Raw genomic sequence first — 19,924 nt, 5'->3', positions numbered from 1 at the left:
ATGCCCTGTTTCCAGAATATTTCTATTTTTGTTGTAATGCCTCTAATAGTGCTTAATTAATTGACCTTAATTTTTAAGAACATCTCCATTATTTTCCCTCTTAATAAATGTGAACCACGTTACCAAAAGAAACTCTTTTTTCTGATTTAGTGTATTGGGGAGGAGAGGTAGCTCGGTGGTTTGAGCATTGGCCTGCTAAACCCAGGGTTGTGAGTTCAATGCTTGAGGGGGCCACTTAGGGATCTGGGGCAAAATCAGTACTTGGTCCTGCTAGTGAAGGCAGGGGGCTGGACTGGATGACCTTTCAGGGTCCCTTCCAGTTCTAGGAGATGGGATATCTTTATTTATTTATAATAAAGCTACTCATCCCATTACACATAACTGTTATGTTCAAAACCCTGAATAGGAATAGTAGTAAACAAAATACAATAAGTCTATAGTTAATCAACATACGTGACCCCTTTTAAATGGTACAGTATGTTAAATCCCAACGTTAATGTTACCTCAGTTCTGTTTTGTGAATCTCTGCAATTTTCCTTTCCAGCTTTTCCGAATGTTTGGGGAAAAATTGGAACTTGGAGCTGTAGCCTTCTGGGTGCTTCCCAGGGTCGTAGTCCCCAATCTCGGCTAGTAAAAGAAAGAAAGGCTATATAATGAAATAACAAGGTTTTCATCATTTGGAGTGAAATCATTTCTAGAAGTAACTGCAATTAAAAGAGTAAAATGGTTTAATATTGGAAGTCAAAGGGCATCTCCCCAGAAAGGGGGTTTGTGGGTTTTCATGGCAGTTGGTTTTGTTGGAAACAGAAAACTGTTTCTTCTCCAAATGAAGTTGATAGCGAGGGGCTAACTAGCTGAGGGGGCTGGCAATGGGATACAGAGCAGTTCCCTTCCAGGGGCCGATTCTCCAAAGCGATGGGTACCTTCAAACCCACAGGTGCCGATGAGAATGGAGGATGTTCAGTGCCTTGCAGGGGTAGGGCTCAGGTCAGCAACTCCAGTGACATGATTCCACTGCAGCTACACTACCAGCTGCGGCATCCCCGAGGGACCACTTTAATCTATGGGGAGGTGTCCTCTGCAGGATGGGGGTGGGTGAAGACAGCTTACGTTGAGCTTCTCCCGGTCATGTCCTTCCCCTCTCCAATGGCTCACCCAGATAGACCCCAGGCCCCACCCACCCATGCTGGTGGCTTCAATTGGCACACAGAAAACATACCCACCCTGAATCCAGGAAATGCCCAGCAATCAGGGAAAATACCCCATTCCAAATCATTAAAACACAAAGGCACGTGCAATGTTTGCTTCAATACAAGGACATCACACGACACTCCCCGGGTTCCATGTCTCCTTAGAGTCTTCACGTTCAGGCCAGGTTCATGACTCTGTAGAGCAAACTCAAGCCCCTGTCAAGAGGACCAGGGCTTGGAATCCTGCTCCAATCATGTGCAATTCATGGCTTCCAACGGCCCCAGCATGAGATCAGGCGAGACTGGCTATTCCCCCACCCCGAGGTTTGCTTTGAGATTGGGAGGCTCTTCCCAACCCAAAATCTAAAGAGTGACACTGAGCCAAGCACACAGCCCCACCAAGAATGTCTGTGGGAGCCTCAGCAAAGCAAAACTCTTCTAGACCCCATGGTCCCATCAGAAACATGGAGGATTATGCAGGTGAATAGCTCCGAGCCGGTTCCTCTAGCTCCATCACACCTTCGAGCGTGTTTCGTAATCTCCCCGGAACAATTAGCATGACGAGGAGCAGTGCAACATATATCTGCCAGGCTGGAGCTGCTCATGAAGCCGAGACAATACACTGTCTGATCAGCTGATTAGAAATCAGCTCTGCTCCTTTCATACGTCTGAAAGAAACGGGCTGATTTTCCCTTGAGACTGGCTGACCAGGCAGCTGCCCCGTCTCCACCTTCACCACCCTCTGGGCAGCAGCCAGTAATTACATCCAAATTGGACTTAAGCTGCAGTAAAGGGGAAAAGAAAAGAGACGAAAAAAATAGTTCTCTCTTGGCTGAACAAGGCAGTACAGTATTTCATCTCTGAGTCTCATGCGACTTCGCTGCACATCTGCTTTCCAGGCTACACAAAAGTCCTGCATCTGCAGCATCTCACAGCTCAGCTGGAAAGGACCCCTCTCTCTCTCCCATTCCATTTCCTTTGGTCTGCGGCTCCTAGTGAAATGCAGATGTTCTGTTATGTGCATGCTTCCCCTGTAAAATGCTAAGGGGGGGGGGAATACAGGTGTATTTTCCCCCCTTTAGCATTTTACAGGGGAGGCATCAAAACTAATGATTAGTGCCTTTGAAAAATTCAAATATATTGAACTGTAAACACGTGTGTGACTGTAGAAAAAATATCAGGTCTACTATGAAATATCTTGTTCATGCTTTGGAGCTGTAACTTGTCATTCTGGACATCCCTGGCTCTAGGTCAGTGATGACACACACAAACTACATTAAAAAGAACATTATTAGCCCCATGTAACTATGAGTTGCAAGGTTAAGCACTTAAAAGTTAGGAAATGCCAAATGTAAGGTGGCCCAGGTCACCTTAAATCAGCTTTCTTATGCACATTCATTATGACAGAGTCTTTAATGACACAGTCACATTGTATTTTTTCCATAGGGACCCCTTTTTCAAAGGCTTGGACAAATCTGAACAGATTTCATGGGAATGGCGAACAGCACACCCAAGACACAAATGCCACCCTGCCACCAAAGTCTCAGTCCAAAGCTCTGGAGTGCTAGAATTTTTTAACATGGAGAAAACAAGGTATTTTGCCCTAGTCTCATTCTCAGAAACAGATGATTTTTTTTTTTAATTTCAGCCAAAACAAAGTCAGTCTGAGGCAGACACTCAGAATGGAAAATTTCAGCCCAAACAGTTAAAGTTTGGCAAAGTTATAAGCAACTGAAAACAGGGTCTTCTTATGAGAATTGTCAGTCAAACTTAATACTAGTCTGTGCTATCAGAATGTCTACAGATTTTCAACCCAGACCTTCAGCTGTTCAATCCTTTAGAGGACTCCACAAACTGAAGGGTCGTTGGCCTCTTCTGGCCTTTCCATGTCTTGGGCTGGGGATATCCTGTGTTCTGTGTAGCAGGGGCACTGGCAAGATCAGGAACGGTAAAATAAGCAGGAGGTTTCCAGATGTTTTCCCCCAGCCCAGCTGTGCAACCAACCTGGTCCTGTCTGCGACTTGCTGACAAGTTGTTTCTTGGCTGATGAGCTTGATGTAAAGTAATGAATTTGCACAAGGACATGTTCATTTGTGCCACCAACTAACAAACCTGTGTTTGTTGTAGGGTGACCAGACAGCAAATGTGAAAAATCGGGACGGGGGTGGGGGTAATAGGAGCCTATATAAGAAAAAGACCCAAAAATCGGGACCGTCCCTATAAAATCGGGACATCTGATCACCCTAGTTTGTTGTAGTAGGGTCCCTCTTTAAAGCCACATGCTGGAAGGACATGCAGTCACTCCTGTGGAAAGAGCAGTATTTTGTTGCGAGGTTCTTTAGGACTATCCATGCTGATTTGTCTGGTGTGTACATATTTGAGAGACCGGGAGATAGTAATGGTGCAGACATTAATGTTGTTATCTGAAGCACAAAACAATTATTTCATTTTTCCTTAGTTAAAATGTAAAGCTCCATAAACCAAGTCTTTCCTTTGGAATCCACCCTTCTCTGAGGTTTGTAAAGAGAGGCACTTCGACAGCTAATAGCGTTTACCCAGGAATTCTGACTTTCTTCATTCAGACAAGGGAAAAAAACCAAATGTGATTCTCAACTTTCAGTAAATGAGTCTATTTCTTATCTAGCTTCTCTGTCTGTTGGATTTAGATGGATCTATTTTAAGGCCACGAGGGACTATTCCTTCAATTAGTTGGACCTCCTGTATAACACAGGCCACAGAATTTCATCCAGTTACTCCCGTACTGAGTCCAGAAACTTGTGTTTCACTAAAGCAAACTGTTCAGTAAGGCATCCGGTCCTAATCTGAAGACTTCAAGAGATGGGATTTACAGAGCCAGTCACCATAACTGCAGTTTCAAGCAATACTGAAAAATATAAACATAACCAAGCTTCCTTCTCTGTCTTTACACTGATAACTAGGCATCACCCTGCCAAAACTGGCCACACTCACTTGCTGTCTAGTACTGGGCTGGCTGATGGAAGACAGGAAGGAGAAAAGCAACAGAGGGTCCTGTGGCACCTTTGAGACTAACAGAAGTACTGGGAGAATAAGCTTTCGTGGGTAAGAACCTCACTTCTTCAGATGCAAGTAATGGAAATCTCCAGAGGCAGGTATATATCAGTGTGGAGATAATGAGGTTAGTTCAATCAGGGAGGGTGAGGTGCTCTTCTAGCAGTTGAGGTTTGAACACCAAGGGAGGAGAAACTGTTTCTATAGTTGGATAGCCATTCACAGTCTTTGTTTAATCCTGATCTGATGGTGTCTGATGGAAGGAGAAAGTTACGCTGAGGAGGGAAATCAGGATAGGACCAACCGATTTAACTTTAAAAAGCAACAGAGGGTCCTGTGGCACCTTTAAGACTAACAGAAGTATTGGGAGCATAAGCTTTCATGGGTAAGAACCTCACTTCTTCAGATGCAACTTCGATTTAACTTTGAGATTCCAAATCAGAGGGTAATAACAGCATGACAGTGACACTCTCGAACGCACCGGTTATCACGTACTATTGCATCTATCAGTGCCTAGGAGCACAACTACAGCACTGATGCATGTCTGGACACCAAGGTCTGGTATGTCGGAGGATGTGGCAAAACTTCTGTAGTAAGTCTCAACACATGAGAGTGTTTTCTATCCGACAAGTATCTCAAATTACCTAGGAGGTTTCTCTGAAATCAGTACTGAGTCCCATGCTGCCACAAGCCTTACCTACCTATCGGAGAGCATCACTTCAGCTCTGGAAATCCCTGTATCCTAGTTACACAGGAAGTGTGGATTAGTAGCTGCAGCACACTGACCTGGAAATCAGGAGTTCTAGATGCCCTTTTCGCTCTATCACTGAATCAGTGTCGCTTAATGCATGGTGCCTCATCTCTCTCTACCAGTTTCCCATCGGTTAAATGGGGATAAACCCACCTGCCTGACAGGGAGATTGTGATTTTGTAAAGTGCTTTGAGATCCTCAGATGGAAGCAAGTGGAAAATACTAGACACATAATGTTGATCAAAGGGCCATTTATTCAGACACAACTGACCTGAATCCAGGTGGAATAACTTTGAGGGAATAGATGGCAGAGTTGTTGCTTCTGGTACAGTTTAGATCACACTATCAATTCTAATTCTATTATAGACCAACGTGGTGCTGGCACAAGTACAATCTTGAAGTATGAGCCCTGCATTGGTTAGATGACATTTGTATTCAAGGTGCACTGATCTATTGTAAGTGAAATAATGTAATCAGTACTTAGCATGAAAAGCAAATTTATCTTGTCACAAAGCATTACCTTGAAGGATATAGGCAGCTAACAATGCAGCATCCGATGTCTTGCAGAGAAGGCGGCCATGGTAGAGATCTCTTTTGATCTGCAGGAAGACTAAATACCTGAGGAGAGAAACAGACTTAGCTCTGAATTATTTCTTTTATTAAGCAATGCTTAAGTTACCTAAACGTGTGACTCAAACAAAGAAAATCTGTATCGAGACACTTTAAATTCATCGGCTGTGATTTAGTCAAGTGCTAATTTGCCAGTCAATCCTCAATTTAGGGTCAATTCTCAGGGCTCCGATGCACGTGTGCCACTCCCGCTGAAGTCCACAGGAGAGGCGATATGCATATATATGAGACAAGAATCTGATTCATAATTTGTCGTGCAGGTCTGAGACACAACCATCTAGTCACTTACCTGCCTTCTTACAGGCGCAGAAATTAATAACACAAAGCAGAGCTACAGACAGAGATTAAGAACTGTGCGTTTAATGGGAACACTCCAGAGAGACTCGTCCACAAGACCCGAGGAAACGCAGGAAAGAAGGAACATTGGTACAAATATTTACTTCAACGCTAGCTTGCTTCATTTCCATTCAAGCCCACTGAAATCAATGGAAACCCTCTCCCTGATTTCAATGGGCTTGGATCAGGCCCAAAGAGAGGTGAAGTAAGCAAGGGCTTTCAACAGTCCCAGCTTCTACGGCAGCGAGGTCTCCAGAGTCCTGTAGTTCTGACATCCATAGGCTGTGGCCAGAGAAATGAGCATATGTCGCAAATGTCTGACTTTACCTCAAGGCCAAAAACAAGATGGGTAGGACCAAACCCTACTTTAAGCCCCTTTATACAGAATTGGAATGGTCTCAGCCAATCAGAGCACAGTTTGCTGTGCCAAACTGACCAACAACTATGTTTATTTCTTATTTATGCAGTTCTCTTCACTCTGATTGGCTACTGGGGTATGATTTGCATAATGGCTTCCAGTTATCTTTCACCAACTGCGTAGCACCGAAATCCCTGTAATCTAATGGTTAATTATTGTTTTTTTACTGTTGGTCCTGTAGTAGCGCCAAAGTCCCCAGTCCAGGCTAGTGTTCTGGTTTTAAACTTCTCTAAACCCGCACTTCACCCTTGGAACTCAAAACCTTTATATAACACCCACTTCGAAGAACCTCTCCTTCCCTTCATGTACATGTGTATACTCTAGTAGCACTGTTAAAACTACTGACATTATTATGTATAAGGTCCATTAACATTATTCCCCCTCTCTGTGCCTCAGTTTCTCCATCTGTAAAATGGGGGCACTGATATTGACATCCTTTGTAAAATGCTTTGAGAGGGACACTGAAAAGCATTATATAACAGCCAGGTATCATTATTATTACTACTACGAGACGTTTTAAGAGCTTAGATCCCTCTGCAAGCATTCACCTCCTTGGCATCTGTCATTAGCTGACAATACAATCAGCAATTCCTATGCTCGACAGTCACTATTTCTCCTAGATTTTATGTGATTTAAATAAATCAAAGCCAGTACCAAGAAAAAACAAAATATGACAAAAAATTATAGTATGATAATAAACTTAAAATAAGTAACCGTGTGGCAGTTCAGACTGAGTCACGAAGGCATTCATTACATTTGGGAAAAACAATCTGATGTAAAACATAACTCAGGTAATTAAGGAGTAAATTGTAAATTGGCATGCTTGGAAATATGTTTAAATAATTTAACTTCCATTCTGCAGAACCTCAGCCAGGCTTGATTTCTTGAGTTCAGATTTCTGATACTGCGAGCGTTATCATTTCACTGATAAAATTACAAGAATGTTGAGAAAAACCCAACTATCATAACCCACATCATTCTCCTTCTGATACCGCTGAGACAAATGCAAGCCACAGCCCTGCTCTTAGTTTCATGCATACATCTCATGGCAGATTTGGACTAAAAATGTCTTTATAAGTAGAACCAGCCCCTAGCAGCTAATTAGCTTTTACCCTTTGCTACCCTACAGAATGAATATCCATGTCACCATTCCAGCTGTTTCGCTATGTATTTCAAGTTCTAATCTCCCCGCATTGAGTACTATTCATATGTACCCAAATCTCACAGAAATGCTGGTGAGGGTCAGGTGCGCTCTGTAATCCTGTTTGCAGATGGGAGAATATATCTTCCATTTCTACCTAACCACCTAAACCAGTTCTGGAAGGCCATTTCTGGTGACCCAGGACGGTTTCCCTGTAGGCCTATACCTTTAAATTGCACTGGGAGCCAGAATTTTCCAACCCAAAGAGCTAATGCAGAGACATTAATACCTAGCAGTGGGAGCCCTAGATCTACAGGCATGAAGGAATTAATGCAGAAAAGTGTGGTTTGAGAGGTGTGGACAGGGGTGGAGGCCCCTTTTATAGAAGATTAAAACACAGTGATGTTGGCTACTGCTCCTGGGTAGTGGAAAACAGGATGAGACCTCTCATTGGCCTGAATAGATCCCAAAATAGAGAGTTCTCAGCTGCAACCAAATTGTTACGTCCCAATGGCATATCTGGGAACTGACATGGGGAAAAAAGCAAACTGTGTGAAAAATCACTGTCGTTCTGATGCAACACCCTGCCTTTGCCATAATGGCTGATTTTGAAAGATACAAGGGAGAGGAGCAAGAAGAGACTGCATAAGCCCTGACGCCCGCAGGCAGCATTAACATGCAATGTATCGTCTTTACCACACCTAGACAGAGCTACCTTAGCCCCTGCCATGCCACGGGACATGAGCCATTCGCAGACATACAGAAGAAATCTTCCCACACCAGCTCTCATGCCTGTGCCAAACGTGTATTTGTTACCGTCACCCAAAGAGGGGAACAGCTCTTCCTTTTTCTATCCCAGCCCCCGAAATCTCTTCGTCTTGCAGGCGTTAATTAATGGACCGTATTTAAGAACAAAAGGGCAGATGATGGTGCAGGACACATAATTTAAGCTTTTCTGTGGCCTGACTTTTGTCGCCCTTGCCAATATTTTCTGGGTATATTATAGTTTATTAGACAATAACACACAGGCAACTCTCAAGGTACTTGAATGCTGTCTTGCATACGGGTAGCTACTGGCCATCTCATCTGCCCAGAACTGGGCAAAAAATGCTGAATCGTTCAAATGAACTAATGAGTCAGCTGATGACACTTCAATCCACCAATCCAGTTCTAGGAGATGGGATATCTCCATTAATTTATGTCCAATGCCCCACGCAGATTCCCAGCACATCTAAATCTGCCCTACGTCAGTGCAATGGTGGGACTGCAGAAGCAGTCAGTCAGTCTCTTGGGTTTCAAGTACAGGATCTGTATCGAATTATTAGATCATCAAACAATAGTGGACAGAAGTAGATATGGATGAATTAATTTGGCCTAATACCAAACTCACATGAACATGGAGGGCAAAAGTTGGACGCAGACAAGAAGGTGATTGTGTTTACGCTCCACTGAGGAAAGACTGTGAAAAGGGAAGCAGACTGCAGGAGAAACATCCAATGACAAGGTAGGATGGAAAATGGAGCAGAGATTGGGGAGAGTGAGTGACAAAGACGCTGAAAAAAAAGCAGAGACAGAGCAAGAACCTTCTGAATGAATAAATGTAGTACGAGCACCATGGACAGAGCTATCTGGCTTCCAGAGGGTTCTTCAGGACCTGATACAGAGCTTTCCCTTACCTACAGACACACATTCAAAAACTGAATCAACCTTGCAATAAAGCCCTGAAGAAATCATGGGTTTAAATTAGGGGAAATACATTTGTGAACTTCGTCTAGTTTTGTGAACTGCAGCAAAAGGTTTCAAGAGGCCCCCAACACAAAGAACTTGCAAATATTCCCCCGTCCGTAGAGAACACCCAACTCAGCCAGCGAAAGGGAATTTTTGAGAGAAGAGCTTGTGTTCTGGAAATGTAGCTTCCTTTAAAAACGTAGTGAAGAAAGTTATGCAGTTTTCTGAACTAGAGAGTTCCCTCTTCACAGTTCAGCCATTCTTCCTATTGCTGATTTTCTCTTCAATCAGGAACTTTTAAAGCTAATTTAACTCTGAACTGACTGGAGTTTTTTCCTGGTCTCAGCACCAATCAATACCTGAACTTTCTTAGAACCAGCTTCACTTATCCTCCCTGTTCATTACTTTCTAACTGATTTCGTTCTGTCTGTCTCGCCAATGTGTTGGGACTGGAACACTGACAAAGTGAACAAACTCAACTGACGAGTGACCCCTATGCCTAAGAACAGCTTTTTCTTCCATGAAAACCAGGGCTTCATTTGAATTCTTCTGCCTTGGAGAAATGGATGTCACTAGAACCCAAAGACAGAGGGAGTTATAGATTTACATACCTGTAAAAAAGTAGATATGCCAATGGAGGGAAAGAAGTCATCAAAACATGCAATCATGTTATCTTGGAAATAAGCCATTGTCTGTCTGGCTCTAGACTCCAAGTAACACAAAGTGCTACTGCTCTCCCCCCACCCAACCCCCCTTATTGTTATATTAATTGCAAGGGGCTAAATCTTTGATGGCCTTAATTGGCCAAGTTTTCACACACACCCCCAAAGCATAAATCTGACCTGCATTTCAATTCTTATTATACCTGACAACTGCAGATGTTGTGCTGATCTCAGATTACAGAAAAGAAATAGAATACCGTAGGAACAGTTTAATGACCATGCCCACCTAATAGTGGTCACTGTTCAGAGAGACATCATTGGCCATTTCACATTTAAATTGAGGCCTAATGATGGCAACATTTTGCAGTTGCTAGGAGTTAACATAAATCTGCAAACCAAATAAGTGGCTCTTAAAAACGGGCAACCAGATGCATCTGTCTGAGATCTATGCCTGGGCATTTCTTTGTTTCTCCCCAAATGTACCTGGAACAAAAACCAAATCAATTATATCTGGGAAAGCTGATTTGGGGCACCTTCTTATAGAAGCAGAAATGCTTGTGTTTTGGACATGAAGTTATTTTAAAACAGGCTCAGCAAATAAAAATGGCCTATTTACAAATGCTTGATTTTGTGCTAATCTGACTCTACCAGCGGGCTGGCAATCAGGTTCAGAAAGAGTTGCCCATGTATTCAGGACACTAACTTCTCAGACTTTCAGATAAGAACTATGGGTTTTATTTCTCTCTCCCTGAAGTACAAGAAAAGCTCCCATTAATTCTGCACATCATCAAGAAAGGCATAGAACTCCAGAATCCTCCTTCCTATGCTGATCTCATCTTCTATTGTCCATCATCTGTTCTCTAACCCATTCTTCTAAAGAAAAATATATTTAGTTTATTAATACAAAAACAAAAGGTACGTAATCCTGAGCCCAGAAGTATTTCAAATACACCGTATAAAAGAGGGCAAAATCCCAGAGTTCATCCAGTCACGGTCCTTGCTCACCAGACACTCCAAAGAGAGAGTGCACATCCAAGGGATGGTATGCAGAGGGCTGGACTAAAAGATCTCCTGAGGTCCCTTCCAGTCCTACACTTCTATGGTTCTATGAATGCTGGAATATATTTAGCCCTTCCAGTTGGCCTACCTAATTCCGGAGGAGCTCGGCTTGGATCTTGACTATCCATCTTGGATGTTTAAAGACATACAGACGCCTGTGCTCTAGGATTCCTCAAATGCCAGGGGGAAAAACACCAGCTGGCCCGGAGGACCAGTAGAGGGATTTAGCGCCTTCCACCTTCAGGCCACTGATTCTAATCAAGTCCAAGTCAGTGACAACTGAGCTTTGTGTCCACCTGACAACCGCTGAGGGCATACGGAAATAAGTCTTGTAATTTCTAGAAGACAAGCGGCTACCTCACTCAGCAACTGTATGTGCTTTGAGGATACAAAGGGAAAAAAGCTTGTGCTGTTGCTATCCCTGTTTTTATTCTACCCGTAAATGAAGGCATTCATTCGCCAGGGCTGTCAGTCTAATGCCTTTACATTCATTTACAAATTAAAAAAGCAGAAGTACCCCTCATCAATCTATTACACCAGTGGCTAGTAAACAACTTTTCTAATCCCAGCATCACCACATGTGTCCTCTGTTCCATCAGCAGTCTGTTGACCATCACCTGTGGCAATTTCAGATTCTTTTACAACATACATATGTAGGACAAGAAAATTAGTCAGTAAGGGCCACTTCTAAAGAATAAAAACAGGTACTCAGGTTTCATATGCAAGAATTAAAAGCTGATGGGTGCAAATTGGTAATTGCATAGCAAAATATGCATCTCTATACACAGAATGGGTGTCTTCACATGCAACCATTTGCATGTACAGTGATCTGTTTGAAGACACCTGATCACATTTTGCATACACAATTTAACATGTTGTTTTGCAGATTTGATCCTCAACATTTTTGTTTCCTTAGGTGCAGAAAATAAATACATATCTCCGCAGGATACTCTGAGCACTGCCAGGTAGATTGGAATAGACTCATGCCCGAGTTCTCTTAAATTAGGTTTAGTTTCTCAAACTATCCCACATTTACTCTTTCAAATGTTGTTTCTCCAATTTATAATCCTGTGTTCAGGATCTGACTGTATTCACTGGCAGGAAATCATGAAATCAGGATGTTGACTAAAGTTTATAGATGCCTCACTTTAACAAATAAAATAAAACAAAACTATTTCAGCCCCAGAGGGGATGGACATGGGCCCAGAGTATGCAGAAGCATGAAAATTAAACATGAAATTGTCCCAGTTCTCTTTGGCCAGCAGATCCGCAATTCAAATGGATACATCCCCAACCCATACTTCCCATTAAATAGGTTTGGATCCGTGTGATCAGTCTGGCTGTTTACTTGTGTTCTGTAAATGATTAAATCACAGCAGTGACTAATGGTAGATACTAATCAGCTGAGAACCCAGCTGTTGCAATGTACCACTGACCATGGAAACGCTGGCTGGAGCCTGGATCCAGCCATCTCTGGGTCACCATCTCCGTTCCCCAGAGTGCAGGACAGGTACCTTTACCCAAGTTTAATTCAGTACTCGCTCCCTTGATCCAAGAGACCCCTGGCTTTGCGAAGAGTCCATGCCAGAGTCCAGAGGGGCTTGCTTTGAAGCCTTTGCCGGCTAAGAATGTTCTCCACACCCGGCCCTTTCCATACCACGTCTGTCACAGTGCACCAGCGCAGGGACTGTTCACACTCAGTCATGCATTGGAACCACAGACCAATATCCAATTGATCTTAAAATTAATCACAATAAAAGTGAAACTAAACAGAGCTAAACAATAGATGCTGCAAAAGCTTCTGGTGCACATTAGCAGTGCTTTGCCATCCTCCAGCTGAGATGGAAGTGCTGTTCTGGTTAGTCCCCTTTGTTGTGTCTAAATGTGTTGCATGCTTCTGTGCTTAAGATCCTAGTAGAAAGCGATGGAAAACATCTACTGGATTGTTGAGACCACCCCACAGCAAGGGCAGGGCCTAGTCTCCCACTAACCCAGTGTTTCCCAAACTTGGGACGCTGCTTGTGTAGGGAAAGCCCCTGGCGGGCCCGGCCGGTTTGTTTACCTGCCACGTCCGCAGATTCGGCCGATCGCGACTCCCACTGGCCGTGGTTCACTGCTCCAGGCCAATGGGGGCTGCGGGAAGCAGCGGCCAGTATGTTCCTCGGCCCATGCCGCTTCCTGAAGCCCCCATTGGCCTGGACCAGTGAACCGCGGCCAGTGGGAGACGCAATCGGCCAAACCTGTGGATGCGGCAGGTAAACAAACCGGCCCGGCCCGCCAGGGGCTTTCCCTACACAAGCAGCATCCCAAGTTTGGGAAACACTGCACTAGCTGATATTATATTGATTTTACACTTCATCTTAGCCAAACGTTTCATGATGTAGGGAAAAAAACGAAGTCTCAGGTGCTAGAATGCAGACACCAATTTCCCCTTTATTTCCAAGGAGGGAACAACAAGGCATTGGAAACCGCTTTGAAGATTTCTGACCTTAGCTGCAATGCAAAATATATTGTGGTGTTTACCTGAAACATGTCCCACCGACTTCTCTATATTCTCTTTCCTGTCAATTTCCCCTCCTCTCACTGCAAATCCTGATTCCTTCGGAACCCTTATTTTCCAAACTTGTTAGGACACAGATGTGTGTTTGCAATTTGTTCTGTCTGAAAGAGTAATTACACTTTGGACAGAGTCGTAAACATCTCTAAGCAATAGCTGCTTTTGGCAGAATTATTTGTTAATGATGCTGTACTGTTCCAATGTGCTCAATTAACATTTGTGCTTCCCTCCTTTCCGGAGAGCCGAGAGGATATTTAGCATGCTAACCACGGCCTATATGCAAAGACCTCTTAAAAAATTAACGTCATTTTTTAATAAACTCCACATTGTACTGTACCTCCTCTCCCTTCTCCCCCCACCTGAGATCTGCAGCACAGAAAGAGAGGAACATCCATTTATCTGAAGATGACAAGAAGCATTCATCAAGGTCTTTGGACTAAATTTATTGCCTGGGACGAGTCCAATTTACTGAACCCAGCTCTCAATTCCCCATCTCATTCTGCCTCAGCCCTGCATTACAGCAGCCTTTGAAAAAGACAAGATTATAAGGCAGGAATCGAGCATCTGAACCGTCTCAAAGCGCAGCACTGACAACTGCATTTGTTTTGCCATCAGGTGGCGGGACAGGCTTTTTGCCAGGAACCATTCCTTGACTTATCACCAAGCTGCAGCATCTGGGAACAGGTGCGCCTTACTTGCACAGGCAGGAATGAAGAGTGGAAGGGACTCACGGCTGGCTTGCAGGCAAGTTAACACTGTGCAAGAGGCGAGGGGAAAAGGGAATCATGGGGAATGAATGTCAGAATTAGCCAGCTTTGGAACTGTTGTATCGGTCTGATAGCCTCATGCTAGAAGTTACATTATTAAAACTGCACGTATGCAAATACTTCACACACCAGAACCAAAGACATCTCCTGAAACAAACCTGCCTGTTTTTCTGTTTGTTCCTGCTGGACAACAGGCACAAACGAGGGGAGGGCTCCTACAATCACGCAGTCTGGAATGAACGCAGTCTCCTGCTCACTCCCTGCCTAGCCAGTGCTCCTCTACAACCTGTTCCCACTGGAATCAAGGAGAGTTGTGCCATTCACTTCATGAAAGCAGGACTGAGCCCTTACTGCCTTGAGTGTTAGAGGTAAGGGACACTGCCAGCTACTCACACAACATTTCCCCCCTCGGCTTCTCCTGTCGCTTCTTAGCAGCCTGGAAATAAACCAGCTCTCGCTCAATGCATACAGCAGACAAAGAATAAACGTCTAGCGGGGACGTGCGGTGGAAATAAGGAAGTAGCAGGCTGTTCATCTGGCTCCGTATTTTAAGCAGAAGAGGTGGAGCAGTGCCTGCATTGGCCATCAATTTAACAGACAAGGAGGTAGGCAGGCTAACAAACAGACCCAGTTATGAAAAGGTTAGACAAAGAGTCCTGGCCACAAATAACAAGGGAGGGCCTGTTTAAACAGGTCACTACATCTGTGAGTGAATCCTGAGTATTGGAAAGCAGGAAACACCCCACCATCTTGGAAAGGACAAAGAAACAAAGCCGGAAACCTTTGGTCCTGTGATTAACAGCTCTTCTGATGAGACCTTTGGAAAACGACTAGCAATGGCCTAAGAGATCTCTCCCAGCTCTGTCTTCTATGACGGACCGGGGACAATGGGAACCAAACGTAGCACTTCCAAGGCCTACACCTTGTGGTAGCTCACGGCAATACACTCCACTACCACAGCAAACTCTAGCGTGGAAAGCTCAGCTCTCTGGGTTTGGCGCATTGCAGCTACTGTGACCTGTTGTGTGTGAACACAGCCGTGCTGAATGTTCCTATACACATCCCAAGAGAACAGCAAACCAAGATGTGAAAGCATTTAGGGGTGGTGTCAACACATAGGCAGTGTGGCTAACTCCGGCATGTTTCCTTTTCCATTTGCTAGCAAAATCTGGGAACAAATATGCATGCTGAGCCCCAAACCAGCCCACTTCTTTATGCCTACACGGATACTTGTGACAAATTTTGCATTCCCACACGCAACCTGCTGGCATTAGCTTCCCCTCCCCTGTTCTAAAGTCACACCCAGCGCTTCCTCATCTCCCTGCAGTCCTAATCACACCCAGCCTTTCAGATTCAAGCAAACTTCATCTCTCACCGCTCTGCCAAATCCACCCCAACACTTTTAAACAGTGGTGATAAATTCTGCCTCAGCATTTAGTGCAATCGACCCCCCACCAAAGACCCGTGATCGGAATGGAATGTCAAAAGCCAATCTGAGCAGTATTGCACATGAGACATTGCACCGCCAAGCTAGATTTGTCTTCCAGGCTCAAGAGAATTTGAATATTTATAGCCCACCTAGAATCAGGCACATTTTGTGCAAAGAGTCAATGAAGTTCGGATAACGCGTGACTGTTTAAAGATGACAGTGAATTACCCCTAATAGAATGTCTGGCAGCCAGCAAGGCTGGATGGGCAGCTAACGACTAAGTGTTGACATTTTTTAAAAAACTATCAGGCTTGAGCCAGCTTAGTTACATAAATACAATACTTTTTTTAAAGGGGAGCTTATGTCTGATTGGCTGAGACATACAATAGGATTCTGCTCCTCCCCCACAAGTGAATCTAAATGCAGCATGTCAGGACCAGTGAGCAATTCAAACTCTAGCGCACCAACATCTAACAGGTGAAATGATTCAATCTGCATCAGTCATTTGATCTGATAGAAACGGAGTCACTGTAATGGAATGCTGTCAGAGGACCAAGAGTCCTGCCTTGAAAATAAGCGACTCGGCTTTACTCCGACACACATGTAGCAGCGGGAGGGCATCACGCTCTGACAACCGTCTAGTTCATTGACATCTCTCTGAAATATGCCTAGCCAACGCTCAGATTCCTGGGGAGAATGCAGCGCCCCATGCTAACACAGAGTGAGATGTTTAATATACCGGCATAGGGAGACGGACATTGGTTCTCCTGCCCTGCAGGAATGTTCATCATTCCCATCCTGCGGCCAGACCTTGTGGGAAATGCTGCTATTGTCCCACGACTTCATCAGTGTCCACAGAACAGGAATTCCCCCATCTGCTGTTCCAAGGCCACAGGCTTCTGACAAACCCTTCAATCCACCACGAGGCGCGTGAACCTGTACGTGTCGAACACGACGCTCCATGGCCAGGCGTATCGAGGAGACACAGGAGTAGCGGCCTAGCAGGAGTGCATCAGCTGTGCTGGGTCTGGAGCAAGTGGCTGCAGGTAACCCAAGAGAGGGCTGGGTTCCCCAGATCTGATCCCGCTTAAACCTCGGGTTTCCTTCAGGTTTGGCCAAGTGAAGCTGAAATGCCGAACAAATCACCAGATAAAACTGCCTAAATAATTACTCCTCAGCAGCATTTTTATTCCTGGGACAAGACCACTCTGTCAGGGACGAGTCAGCCAAGCCCAGGAGAGGCCAGCTCCACCGAGACAGGAAAAGCATCCCTTCAATCAACCCCCTGGGGGGAGCTCCGGGAACCTGCCTCCGCACATCACTGGTTAAACCTTGTGAGGTGTGGCGGGGCGGATGGGGCAGGGAAGGGGATCTTAGCAGCCTTGAGACAACTCACGCCTCATGCTGTGAAACTAGAGATTTTTACATCCCCTTCCCTTGCTGTCACCTTGAGCTCTCCCTCCGTCCCTCCATTGGCACGACTCACATGGGATTTCTCCCCCCTCCCCAAACACGTCAACCCCCTGTCCTCCACCGACCACTGAGTGTACTCCCATGACCACCTGGCCTGCTCCCCCACCTTGAACCTCCAGGGAAATAAGTTGGACCACTGCACCCCACAAAGGACCATAAAGCACCCTCTATTTAGGATCTGCAGGGAGGAGGAGGAGGAGGTCCTAATCTTAATCAGGCACCTAAATACAGCTGTGTCAAACATTTCCATCACATCAGGTCACCCCCGTGCCGCAATGCAGCACAAGAAGAAAGATCCCACCAGTTCCTTCCATCACTGCAGCTTGGAACCATGCTCCTCGCGTTCTCACATTTACCCTTGTGGCCACGGCCATGCGCCTTCCCTCCTCAGAGCAGAATAGGACGTGGAGACTGACCTAAGCCAGGGTTTTCCCCACCCCTAGCAGATCAGCAGCTCATTAACTGTGCTCCACCATCCCAGCCAGTGAAGAGACCTTTAGAGGGACTGATGAATCTTCAAGTTAAACGCACCTGACTGGATTCTGGCAAAGATAACCTCAGATGTTTGTAAACAATCAAGGCGTTTTTGGAGACTGCATTCCTGTTAGGGGGTAGAGCCCGGACATTTCATTACCTATCTCCTGGGTGCCCCCCTGATGGCACGACTGGTCTCAAGGTAATGAACAATCCCTTCCCCCCACTTATGAGGGAAGGATATTTAACCAGTGATGTGCCAGAGCACATTCCTGGCCAGAAGTGACTCACCTCCAGGACTCACAAGTATACCTCTGAAGAGCATCCATTTTGCTTTTGGAATGGAGCAAGTGTCAGGGACTTTGAGAATAAAAGGAAACCCCACGTACCTAGGGATGGAAAAATACCCCCACGCAACACCGCAGACACACACACACACACACACACACACACACACACACACACACACACGGACTGCACTCACTTCTGCATAATTTTGCACAGTTTGAACACCATGGGACTGTACTCAATTGGCACAGATCCACTGATTTCAATGAGGCTACACCAATTTACACCCGCTGAGGATTTAGCCCCACAAAGCGTAACCATTGCCAGTGAAGCGTGCTGGGTGTGAGTGTCCCTTCCAAGCAGTGCCGCACCCCTCCTGGGCTATGGGAATGATGGGGAAGCATTTTGGTTTCAAGAAGAAAACCAACGAATCAACAGGCCTGTTCCCCACCCGCCTGGCGTACAGGCACACAGAGCTGTTGTGCACAAGGGTTATTGTGGGCTAAGCTGGGGGAGGGAGTTTTGCAGGAACTCCTCCTGGCTAAAATATTGGCAGGGTGTTACTGTACTTAACCACCCGTCCTGACGAGGCTGTTTTCTCTCAGCTGACCACTCGTATGGGTGGTGATAACAGACCCCGTGCCACGCTGCCGCTATCTTGACACAATAATCTGACTGGGGGATGACCCGTGGCAGCCCTTGGATGAAGCATCTCTAGCTGAATCCAACCCTCCCCCACAAAAACAGCTGCCGGTCTCATAACTCCCATCTGACTGAAAGGGGCAGAAGAAGGAAATGCCAACATCAAAGCAACCACAGCTAATGGCTTTGCCACTGAGCAGTTGACACCTAAACACAGAGGCCGTGGTTTCAAAATGACCAGTGATTTTGGGGTGCCTGACTTCAGACACCTTAAAGGAGCCTGATTTTCAGAGACTGGGTGCTCAGCTCTTTCTAAAAATGAAATCCCGTGGAGGTGTCGAGTGCAGCACACAAAATCACTAGTCACGTGTGGACATCTCCACTATCCCCTTCCTAACTAACATACAGCACTTGCAGTCTCTCCTGCCCAGGGCAAGGAGACAATCAAGTCAATGGAGCCACGCAGATCTCCACCAGCTGAGAATCTAGCCCCCAAGTCTCCATTATACCCCACTTCTCCAAACGAGTTCTGTCGGGAATGTCGGTCTCACTCCTAGGTCAGCTTTCAGATCCCCCACAATGATGTGGACTGAGGGACAAAGTTTCAACTTAGCCTAAGTGCCTTAGGAGCCTAGGTCCCACTGACTCCCTCAAAGCGCTTTACAAAAGAGACCAGTCGGTATCACTATCTCTATTTTACAGTTGGGGAAACTGAGGCAGCAAGTGGCATAACTGCTATAAGTACTTAACAGAGCATTCCCTAAGTACTGATACACTTTTGTGCTTGTACATTTAGGGCCACCCTTCCTCTTGCAAAAATAAATGCAGGGAAGAGAACGAAAGCCCAAATTTCTTCATAGGGACAACTCCGGAGAAACAGTGTGAAACATTTGACCTGCAGTTGGCTACACATTTCATCCCAAGACATTCTCCTTATTTAAACAGCGATGCATCCTGAGAGCTGCTGGTCACCAACAGCTACCAGCAACTTCGAGGGGAATGAGACGCGCTTAGACCCTTTCCAGTGCACGGTGTATGTCCACCCGTAACTACGTATGTAAGCACATGTGCAGCCATAACTTGAGCTCTGGAGCTGTTCAAAACAGTGGCATGTGGTTTTTTGACAATGGGAAAAGTGCATTTTTCAACCTCTCCTAATACTCCACAACAGATGAACTGTTGCTGTTCCTAACTACAGAGCAACAGAGTCACCTTTCAGCAGAGACCACGTGTGGCGACGTTCAGCCTGAAAGGTGAAAGTTACAAGGAACTGAAATACCCAGGGGTGAGACTAGAACCTGTTCTGCAATCATGGCTATCGTAGTCACTATGGGTATGTCTCCACTGCA

At 45.3% G+C, this 19,924-nt stretch overlaps 1 protein-coding gene across 3 annotated transcripts in view; it reads right to left on the bottom strand.

Moving 5' to 3' along the window:
* The window catches only part of FRMD5 (FERM domain containing 5), an 86,371-nt gene that overhangs the window by 57,405 nt on the left and 9,042 nt on the right, over positions 1-19,924 (bottom strand). For all 3 annotated transcript variants that reach the window (XM_034782834.1, XM_034782833.1, XM_034782832.1), the window contains exons 4-5: positions 5,492-5,589; positions 504-627 (exon numbers count right to left, since the gene is read on the bottom strand). In XM_034782834.1, coding sequence (XP_034638725.1) covers positions 504-627; positions 5,492-5,589 — 222 coding nt within the window. The remainder of the gene's footprint in view (positions 1-503; positions 628-5,491; positions 5,590-19,924) is intronic.

The sequence above is a fragment of the Trachemys scripta genome, chromosome 10, assembly GCF_013100865.1.
Source record: "Trachemys scripta elegans isolate TJP31775 chromosome 10, CAS_Tse_1.0, whole genome shotgun sequence".
Lineage (NCBI taxonomy): Eukaryota > Metazoa > Chordata > Testudines > Emydidae > Trachemys > Trachemys scripta.
Note: the sequence above shows the minus strand (reverse complement) of the source record. Positions and strands in the feature narration are given on the sequence as shown.